Genomic DNA, 11086 nt, shown 5'->3' on the forward strand with positions numbered 1-11086 from the left:
ACACTCATTTATGCTTTCTCTTAGCACTGTAATCAAATGGCAGTAATATCCCACTTCCTAACACTGTGCATACCTGGTATTGTATTTGGTATGAAGTATGAAAGTATATAGAGCGTGCTGGATTATTCACCTTGCTTATGCCAAACTTTAGTCCTTACTGAGCTTATACAGTACGAGGGCCAGGAGTGTTTGCCTTGTGTGCATAATCTTTGCAACATCAGAAGCTTAAAGATGCTTGTTGAGTTGAAGGATGACAGTTAACCAGTCATGACTGAAATTGCTCGATCTGCCTTGTTTGTTAGTCAAAGCAGAGAGGTGGAGAGCAATACCAAATTCAGTTCCTTGGTATTTTGGAATAGCCTCTCTTAAATGCAGACACTTTTCCAGCTGGTCACAGTTCTCATCCCTGGGCAATGAAGGAAACTACAGAAAGCAGGTGGCCTTGTGCACTGTTCCTCAAATAGCTGGAATTTTTTGCTTGCATAGGTGTGTGGAATACTGAAAAAACCCAAAACAAACCCTGACTTTTGTATTTACTTCTAGATAGCAGATGGTGCCGTAGGAGTGCAGAAGCGGTTGTTCTGTATGTCCTGTGCAGTGAAACAAATGGTGTGTGAAAACTGTGTCTCATTTTAGTTTCTCATTTCCCAGCGGTGGACTGCAACAGAGGGAGCTCAGCTGTCGTTGCCGGGTGGGTTTCGGCAGGTAGCCCCGCTCCGGGTGCGCCGGGCCAACAGTCGGGGACTCGCCTGCGTGTCTCGCTCGGGCAGAGCTCCGAAGGGTTGTGCTCGGTACGGACACATGGGAACAGCCTTAAGTCTCCGCACTTGACAGTGAATTCAGATGTCTTGCTGCATCTGAAACTGGTTGTTAGATGCTGTTTACTGTTGTTCTGATCTTTTTTTTTTTTTAATATACTTTTTTTACAGCAGCCTTTTACCTAGTCTTTAGTAAACTTAAGGCATCTTGGGTGCTGAACCTTCCACTTCTAAACAACAGTGGTGCTGCTGAGATTAGAGCTGTCCTACAAGGGATTTATGAAACTAAAAATCTTGTTCTGGTGATGAAATCAAGAGTGACCGAAAGGATGTTTAGTCATGTACAAAGTAACGTGGATTCTAGTTAGCTACGAACGTCGGTGTGCGACACCGCTGGTTTAAAGATTCGGGTAGGTATTTGAGGTTACAGCTTGCCGTGTTTTCTTTTGTGCCTGTCCAACAGATGGGTCCTGTGCACTGGAAAGGTTCATTTTCCGTGTGAATTAAAAAGAGAAAAAGATACTACAGTTAATTTAAGGAACCTCAAATGGATAATACTGTTATTAATTTTATTAATTAGATGCTTGCCTCTGAAGTCTTGAATTTTTGGTGTGTTCTTTAATACCGTGCTCCAGAGTTCAAATAATAAATAAGTTTCAGTCCCTTTTTTAGGAGGCAAAAAGCAGAAATATGAGAGAAATTATCTTGCTGCTGGTTTATATTGCTGTGGGATACGCATCGATTTTTTTCATTACTGTATTTAATGAAGTTTTCTTGTTAAAAAAAAAAAATAACTGTAGCTGGTTACGCATCAACTATTTTGTATTACTTACTCCGCTTACTCAATTACTGGCTTTTTTCACGTCTGTATAAAAAATAAAGTATCTTGCAGGTGAATCACCTGTGTGTTACTGAGCACATCATCTTCAGCCTCATAAGAGACAAACTATACTTCTAAAACGCTCTACACAGTGAAGGTTCAAAAAAAGAAGAAACCTGTTAGATTTGTTTACCCAAGTGCTTATCACTTTCTTTAGTTTGAGTTTGGTGAAAACTGCTGTATTTGGATGCCGAGTCAAGGAGTAAACTGTCGCTGTTTTAATTCCTATCAATCACTCCAGTCTCCTCTTTTTACCTTTTTGTACATCTTCCTTGTGAACATGAGGTTTTTTTAATAAATAAAAAGAGGGATTTTGTATAAAGTACTGGAACAAAACTGTGTCACAGTCCATTTTGCTTGATGGCCCTGTTCCTATAGCATTTAGACAAGTCAGTGATAGAAGTTGGTTTTACATCTTACTATTTTTTTTTTTCCTTTGAGCCCATTCATCTACAGAAAGTACAAGTATTCCTCCCCTTTTCTGACTACTAAAGTCCATGTTACAAAGCGGCTGGGGAAGCACGAACCTCCTGCATGAAAGGCGTTTTGCGGAAAGTTTCCCCAGAGAAACAGGGTCGAAAGAGCTGCTGCTGCTTTGGCCTTACTGGAGGCAGGTCTCTGTCACCCACCACTCTGCAGAGGCAAACCCCCCACCCCGTGAACAGCAAAGGTGTGCTTGTGCGCGGAGGGGGTCTCTCTCTGGGTCCTGCTCCTATTGCAACAGAGGGTCTGAGAGGAAGGAGGTGAGAAATGAGCCGCTCCTTAAACTCACTCCTGTAGCTGGGTTTTGAGCCTGCACTTCTCGTGGTGCGGCAGCTGTCCCAGCTGAGCTGAGCTGCGCTGGTGTTTCTTAGCCCCGTCACAGCCAAGAGCCAAAGCTAGAGGCAGCTCTTGGCTCTGGGGTGCACCTGGCGAAGTGACCACTTGCCCATAGCGAGCCCTCACCTGCCCTGGCTTCCCAGCTGCCTGTGGGGCTGAGGGGGCTCTCTCTGCTTTAATCTTTCAAAAGGCGCTGTATGACAGGTACGAAATACACGTTGCCTCCGGGGTTTAATAGTGCTCTCCCAAAGTTTCTGGTAAAAATGGCTTGATTTACAGAAAAGAGCCTCGTATTGTTCCTGGGCTTATCTTCTTTTGATCCTGCCTAAGGGAACAGGAAGAAAAGGAGCCTTGCTTGGGCAAAGCCAGTGCAGCAGCCAGGCACTCCCTTCTGTTTGTAACTTCTTACGGGTTGGATGTGGGTGGGAGAACGGCAAAATGGGAATAGGGGCAGGAGGGACCTGCAACCTTCCTTCCTTCAACAGCATAAGGGGACAGCAGCAGCATTTGCTTAGTGCTTCTCCCACCCCACCCCACCCTTTGAATTAACAGAGCAGGATCGTGCTTTTAAAGAGCGCTACCACGGTCCGCACGCAAGGCACAAGCTGTCACAGGACATCCACACAGAATCCACTCAGGCTGCTCGCGTCCGTCTGGCCTGAGCCTGGCTGCCAGCAGCCGCAGGCGTTAGGAGCGTACGCCAGCAGCTGGCTGCGGCACATTCCTGCAAGTGCACAGCTTCGAACCAAATCATCTCTCTTGCCACTGTTCGCTTGTGGTGGATGCTACCAAGCAGTGTCCCAGGCTGAGCTAACCATAGAAACAAAGGTCCTTACAGCAGCAGAAGGGAAATGTCTGTGCAGCAGGGTGTGGGAGGCTTTAGCCATTGGTGACAGATCATGCTGGCAGGAAGGGCGGGAGCAGAGTCTCTGTGTGGCCAAGGGCTAGGACAGCTGTAGCTGAAGGCCTCTGCCAGGCAGTGGCCATGTATCTTACAGCTTGGGGTGCACAGACCATGCTGCTGCTTCTGCAACAGGGGAGCAGGAAGCGGTTGGGCTATGCCAGACACTTTCCTGGGGTAATAAAGCACTGGCACCAAGGGCCAGGTCATCTCTGCTTGAGTCAGTAAGTGACTCCTGGTGGACAGCTGTATCCTGTGATAAGCTAATCTTGCTTCTCAAAGTTTCTTTAAAAAGGGTGGGGTGAGGTGTTCTGCTGTTTGTTCTTGTTATGCAGCCCTACCTGGCTAAGCTAACCAGCCAACAGCAGCAATGCTGCAAGTTTCCTCTTCTCATAGAGTTGTAGACTGGTTTGGGTTGGAAGGGATCTTAAAGGTCATCTTTAAGACACTTCCCACTAGAGCAGGTTGCTCCAAGCCCCATCCAGCCTGGCCTTGAATGCTGCCAGGGAGGGGGCAGCCACGGCTTCTCTGGGCAACCTGTGCCAGTGCCTCACCACCCTCACAGGGAACAACTTCTTCCTAACATCTAATTTAAATCTCCCCTCTTTCAGTTTGAAACCGTTACCCCTTGTCCTATCATTACATGCCCTTTCTGATAGCCTTTTCAGTGACTTACGGTTCTGTGAGCCCAACTACAGTATAAATGATGCAAACTATACTTTATACTAAACTATACATTAGCAAATGATGTCCAAAGGGGAAATCCTCCCCCCCCAAACCACACAAAACCAGCACCACAACCCAACCTCTTCACTTTGCTTTTACTAACCTAATTATACAAATTATCATGGGATTAACCTGTCTGTCAGCACCTTACCTGGTAAATCAGTGTGTGCAGTTACAGAGGCTTATGGTACAACTGTGAGTCACCTGAGCTGAGACTCTGGCTTGGCTGAATAAATGAACATGGTCAGATTCATACTGTTAAATACTTTGTTGTGCATCTTCACCATTATTAGCCATAGTACAGGGCAGGCCTTGGCCAATCCTCATCACTGCTGAGGGCCTGGGCTCCTAAAACACACAAGGCAACCAGGCAAAGTGTGGCGTAGCCTGGGCGATGTACCCTGGCTCCCAGGATAAACACCAAGCCTGCCTGACATCTCTGAGATACCAGAGCCACTTTGGAGGACACAAATCCAATTGGAAACTGCTCCAATGTGTAAATGCCATAGTTCAAAGTCCAGATATTTGATTTTCCCCTTCCCCCTCCAATGCCAAAATAAACCCATGTGAAACATCCAAAGGCAAAAAAACTCCAACAAAACCCCACCAGTTTTCAGAGCAACAGCATTCTTGAATAGCTTGACACACATGCACACACACACGTTACAAGAAGTAAGATACTGATTTAATTCAAAATTGAAGCTTTTCTCCTGGTCTTTTATGAACTTATCAATCCTGCTGTAGTTTTAGCTATGCTGTTACTTTAAATGAGGGGGGAAAAAAAAACCCCAAACAACCAACCAAAAAAACCACACCCCCCCCCCCCCCCAAGCCCAACCTTCCTGGCTAGGCATAAAGGCCTCACACAGTGGCATATACCTTGCCCCCATAGTGATGCATGTTTTCTATGGGAAACACCAGAAATATCCCCTCAAACCCCTGCTACACCCCAAAAAACCCACAACCCATTATGCCAACGCTTTAAAAACAACTGTATCATCTCAATGGACTATCTCAAAACTGAAAGGCCTCCCTTCTCCAGACCTGGCTATAGTTGTGACGCAGCAAAAAAATTCACAGGTCTCTGTGCACAGTTTGTTTTTTTTTCTTTCAGCCTCCCTGCCTATGCCATGGGAAGCAGGGAACATTTCTGGCACTGATGCTGCAGCTTCTTTATGCCCCTTTTAATGGCTGTGTAAATAACAACAGGCCTTATTTCTCAGCTGTTGCAGCTGCCCCATCTTGTAACTCAAATAGTAAATAGTAAAATATGAATGAGCTTTTGAAAGTATTCTGTTGTTAAAAAAAAAAAAAATGAAAGGGAAACTACAGAGAGTAGTTTTGCACTGACAAAACTATTCAGCTAGCTATGAACAAAGCAGCTTTAGAAGTCTGAAAACTGATCAGATCTTCCTTCACTGGTTAGCAATGGCTGAAAGAAAGTAACTACAATTGTGCATCCCAAAAGTCTCACTTTGTCCACTAAAAGCTGAGGGAAATTGAATAAATCAGTCCAAAAATACAGTCAACTGCTAAACTACTGAAAACAAATCCAAAGTGAAATAATTTTGCCTCCTCTAGACTTTTGCTCTCTGCCACAAATGGTGAGGAGCTGCCTCTGCTGCCACAAAAAGCAAAAACTCCCACCAGCATCTCCAGGGCCAGGCTGTTGTTCCCCTTGGTTGATTTTTCGCCAAGTTCTCTTTAACACCTGCCACTGCCTTTTGCCACACCTTGACCTGACACAGCCGCTCAGCAAGAACAGGCTTTGCAGCTGGGACTAACCTTGCTGCTGTGTTTCGGTCACAGCTCCCAGGCCCTCTGTGGCCTGGCACTTAACCACTTTTAAGGGGCAGATAATTAATAGGTTTCTCATACAGCCCATTTCTACCATGCGGAAGGGCTTTTCCTCTTAGTTGGGCACCAGCTCACTCCTCCAAACCAGTGTTGTTAAGCCCTGGTATTGTCCTCCACGCTCAATGCAAATCTTCTGACCAGCACCAGTACATTTTCTTTATTACAGATTCAACCTCCTCTTCCAGAAAAAAAATCTGCCACACACTAAACAAAGGCTGTGACTCAAATCTACCACGACCTCCCAAAGGCTCAGGGCGATAACGCTTTCATCAGCTCCAGCCAAGACTTAATGTCTGGCGAACAAAATGTTCTGGAAAAATGACGTTCTTTCTATAAATGCATTTGTCTGGCAGGTACATCCTGTTGTTTGAAAACCTGGAGAGACTGACTCAGCCTGGCTTCTGCCGGAGCTAAGGGAGTGCGGTGGCTGGCGGGGGAAGGTGGGAAATAAAGTGGGGGGGAATGGCGTGCAGGAAGAAAAGCGAGAGAGGCTGAGCTGAGCCCCACTGCAGCCTCTGGTGGCAGCATGCAGCGAGCCACTGCTGTTACCCAGGGCTTTACAGAAAGCTGATGCACACATTGCCCACCTCCTTTGGTCCGTTTTTTGGGCCGAGGCAGTTTTCCAACATGTCTCTTGCGGGCAGGAAGCTGTCAGTACTGGTGACAAATTGCCGTAGCGCATCCCTGCCCGACAGGCGGCATTTCTGCTCCTCCTTGGCAATGCTGTCTAGCATGACGCCTCGGATGTCCTTGGGCTTCCCTGGCACACCGAACATGATGAACAAGCCCAGGCAGTCCCGTCCCACCAGGCGGCAGAACTCCGCCAGCTTCTCAAACCTGCTCCTGTTTTGGAAGTGCTCATCTGCCAGTGTGGCTTCCCGGCAGCAGTCCTCCGCTGCCTCAGCGGGGCTGCCCTCGCTACGGAAAAGCTCCGCTGGCTGTAAAGCCTGCACGGCAATCTGAAGTTTGATTTGCTTGTCAGCTCCAGACAGAGTCCAGATCCAGTCCACCCCGAACAGGGAGGACTGCTGCTTGGTCATCTTGCTGGTCACGATACGTTCCTCCACTCCCTTTTCCACGCAGAAGCTGATGAAGTTGACCAAAAAGATCTCGCTCAGCATGTTTGTGGCTGGCTGAAATTTGCTCTGAGGATCCACGAAACCAAGATAGTCCTTCAGCTGTTGAGACGCATGGACCGCGCCTTGGCTGACGACTTCACAGATGACTAGAGTTTCAGCCTTGTTCTCCTGGTTGTCCTCGTGCGAGACCTTCTGGCCCATTTTCTGTGCAGGAGGAGGTTGTTTCCACATGCAGACTGCCTCAGGGAAGTCCCTTCCTTTTCCAGTGAAGGCTCCATAGGCACTGGGCTCAGCCAGACCTATCAAGCATGCACATGGTTGCCTGCCGCCTTCCAGCTGAAGGTCACGGCAGCAGCAGAGCTGAGCTCTCTGATCCAGCTGCTGTCCTGCGGGGCAGACGGGCTTTCTTCTGGGTGTGTTTCTCCACAGCTGACTGAGCAGTGACCAGCCCAACAGGTTCAGTAACTTTCACACCTACAGAATTCATCTGTGCATGTTTTCCTTATTGTTAATTCCAGCACCATTTCTTCAGCTGATGCTATCTCATTGCAGTCTGATCTCATCTCCTTCGATCTCCCTTCTATTATTACAGAGAAGCCATTTTATCGGTACTGGAGGTGAAACAGCGCTTTTCTTTTAATCACCCAGAGAAGGGGATGCACCCAAACCTCAAGACTGCTACAGGGTGCCTGAAACGCCGCAGTGGTCTCTTTTGATGGGCCGTTGCCTGTATCCCAATACCTGTATCCCAGCATTAACTGCTGCTGCTGTCAGCGGCATTAGTTGTGCCATGGCAATGCACCCAGACTCAGTTGGACTTTTGGCTCAACTGAGAAGCTCGGGCTGTTGCTGCCTGTAACTGGATTATCTCAGGGAAGCTTGGTCAGCCAATACACCACCACGCGTGACTATCAAACACAGCTACAAACAGACTGGGTTCCTAACCTTACAAAATCCAGCCTCCCTAGCTGTGAAAGCTGGAACGTATGTCACAGCTGCAGCAGGAGCCAGCCCTGTTCAGCTCTGGATGTTGCTGGTGCCAAATGCACCACTATGGTCTCTTCACTGGCCCAGGATCTCACCACCATTCTCAAGAAACAGGCTCTGTCGTGAGGAACGCTGCTCTCCCTCCTCCTCTTCATTCTAAACAAGTGAACAAATAGTGTCGAGGATCTGTCTGCCCTCTTTACTCTCATTGCTCAAAATATCTTCATTTGATCTCCCTTTCCTTCTGCCTACTCTTGTGCTCCTGCCACCCCAGGGAAACACCTTCACAGATGCACGGGCTGGTCAGTGCTGCTGCCACCCTTGGGTCCTTCTCTAAGAAACAGATCATGTCCTACGTATTACATGTCCTTTCTTCCACAGGTCTTCAGATGTCTCATGGGCCCATCTCCATCCTTCAGAACCTTCCCACAGCTACAATTAGGAAGCAAGCTGCTGATTCTCCTCTTATCTCTGACCATAACTCTAATTTCCTTTCTATCCAAGGGTTCCCCAGCACCTAATACTCTCTCCTTGCTGACCACTGCTCCAGACCTACTGGCAACTCAGGTTTTGCTTCTTAGCTGCCTCAAAGAGCACTGTCTTCTTCCTCCCAGCTGAGGGTAAAGAGGATCAATAGGAAAAGCTCTTGCTGCAAATGAAAATGCCAAAATACTCAGGTGAAGTGTGAGGTACACAATACACATTCATAACAACAAAGCAGTGCAAGGTATAAAAAGCATGCAGCTAGGGCAAGTGCAACTTCTCTCCTAAAGGGAAAGCCAGGACACAACAACACCGAGTGGATGGGAATCAGAAGAGTCATTCCAGAGGTTATTCTGGATTACTTCTCCATTCATAAGCACACATGTAATTTATGCGAACAGAAAAAAGCTGGGTTTAATCTCCATAGGCTCTTGATCTATACACATCTATCTTTTCCTGTTTGAAAACAAACAGACAACAAAAGTTTATGACAACAAAAGGTTTCAAAGTGTTTATCCTCCGTGTTCCCACTGAAATGCTGAGCTGATGAACAAAACCACAGAAATGAAGGTCATGAGACAGGGGTTCGGCTTTTTCCGGTCTGTTATCTGGGTTACACTGGGCAAAACTCTGATCATCATTTGTACCTGCACCCCAGGAACAACATGTAGCTTTGGGAAAGCTCAACTCCTGTTGGCAAAGTAGCTGGAGCTCCTATAACTGCTGAGGGCTGTGAGGGCACGGGGAGGGGAATGACACCTGGGACCAGAGAGACGGTTGCCCTTTACAGCAAGAAGGGCCAGAGCTGGTGTCCTTCCTTCAGCGCCCTGCGAGGACTCCCCAAGGAACACACACCGAGCAATGGGGAAGCACTTTCTCATCACACCACACCAAACAATCCATGATGGTTCAAATCTGGATCCCAGAAATAAGTTAAAAGGCTTGGGATAGTTGATTTCTTAGCTGTTAGCTGAGTCCTTTTGCAGGCACTATCATCAAACAAACTATGAGTCCAGAAAAAAAAAATGCAATTTTGCCCCTTCTCCCTCCTTCATCTTTTAAACAGAACAAAATGAGCTTCCTAGGAAAATAAAAAGGGAAAAAAAGGAGACATTAAAAAGGAACCAGCTTCCAGAAACACTTGGCATTTTCCACAGACTTTATTGGATTTTACATGGCAATACACAGTAGTTATGTTCCCCTCTTCAAACACGCACAAATTAAAATACCCCAACGGTATCAATTGTGTGCACATGCGCACATAAACTTCTTGACTTTATCACTTGCTTTCATATTCCACCCCTATAAAACAACCAAGGTTCAGACAACAGGCAGCTTCCAGGGGATGACCTGGCTTCCAACCGGTGAATGCAGGAAAGGGTTGTTCAGAGCAGAATGCTGCTTACGCTGGACTTAAATAAACCATCATCTGCCGTTGTTGATACGCTTGCTAATAGCACTGGACTACAGAGAAATTCGAGTATTTGTTTGCGCCTATTTCAGCACATAATATTGTGTCACTAGTGCCTCCCCCCCTTTTTTTTCCCCTGTGAATATCCAATCATGTTCACTAGCTAGCGTCTAGTGAGAGTGAATCTGGAGGAATACTTTTGCTCAGAAGCCTGCACCGTATCTTCCCAGTGCTCCTGCAGCATTTGGGAGAGGCAGGGTCTTAAGCTCAACTTACATATAAATAACAACCATATTGCAGAGTATTCACAGAAGGCGAGCCCTGGATTCACATCCCAAGCATCTGCACCCTAAAGCTGACAGCAGGCATCACACAATGTGGCATTTCTGCCCGAATAAAATAGCTCAGACACCTCCAAGACTGCAGAGGAAGAAACAACAGACAGCAAACTATTTGTGGACAGGAACTGGTCAGGAATCAAGCACCAGTTGTGATCTGTTTGCAGACAAATGGTAAGCAGCACGAACTATTTTATGTACACATTATGGACTGTTTGCCTGGCTCCAGATACTAAAGAGAAAATGGCAGCACTTGATATTATAGTATAACACACCCAGTCTACATCAACTGTTTCATCTTGGTACATAAATAACAGCCTACACTGCACACCCTTCAAAGAACCAGGCTGGTAACAGCTTACCAGGTTATAATATAACGCCAGAATATGTCTCCAACCTACCCGAACATCTGACAGGAGCTCCCCGGAAGAACCTTTCTTCCTTTGCTAGCGTTGTTAACAGCGTCTCAGAAGCACCCACAAAGTGAGCGCAAACCTAACGTCCCCTGCACCAGACCAGCAATGTGTCGGAAACAGTCTCACTTCCAGCCAGGAGAGCGATGAAACGAGTGACAAACGCTGGGTAAAGCAACACACCACCGCAAGGAACAATTCCAGCTGTACTTTTGCCTTTACAAAGCAAAGAAGCTTCATGCCACTGTGCTAAAATACATGCAATGTTCAACACCATACAAATGACCACTGTAACAAACGAGAGTTACTTTTTGTTTTTATTTGCTTTTGGCTAGGACACCTCGCAATACTGAAAGTCGGACAGAAGACTTCCACCGGCTAGTTGGGATTTTTAAAATCTGATGATCTTCAAAAGCAGAGGAGCTGTGCTTTAA

The 11086-nt window shown here is 46.7% G+C and overlaps 1 protein-coding gene across 1 annotated transcript; it reads right to left on the minus strand.

Moving 5' to 3' along the window:
* Positions 1 to 6498: 6498 nt before the first annotated feature.
* On the minus strand, positions 6499 to 7251 carry REP15 (RAB15 effector protein). The gene has a single exon (XM_009955509.2). The coding sequence runs from the start codon at positions 7249 to 7251 to the stop codon at positions 6499 to 6501; it is 753 nt and encodes a 250-aa protein (XP_009953811.2).
* Between the last annotated feature and the right edge of the window lie 3835 nt (positions 7252 to 11086).

Source organism: Leptosomus discolor, chromosome 1 (assembly GCF_034619465.1).
Source record: "Leptosomus discolor isolate bLepDis1 chromosome 1, bLepDis1.hap2, whole genome shotgun sequence".
NCBI classification, from domain to species: Eukaryota; Metazoa; Chordata; class Aves; order Leptosomiformes; family Leptosomidae; genus Leptosomus; species Leptosomus discolor.

Coding starts and splice junctions, on each gene's coding strand:
- REP15 (XM_009955509.2), bottom strand. CDS start 7,251: ATGTGGAAACAACCTCCTCCTGCACAGAAAATGGGCCAGAAGGTCTCG.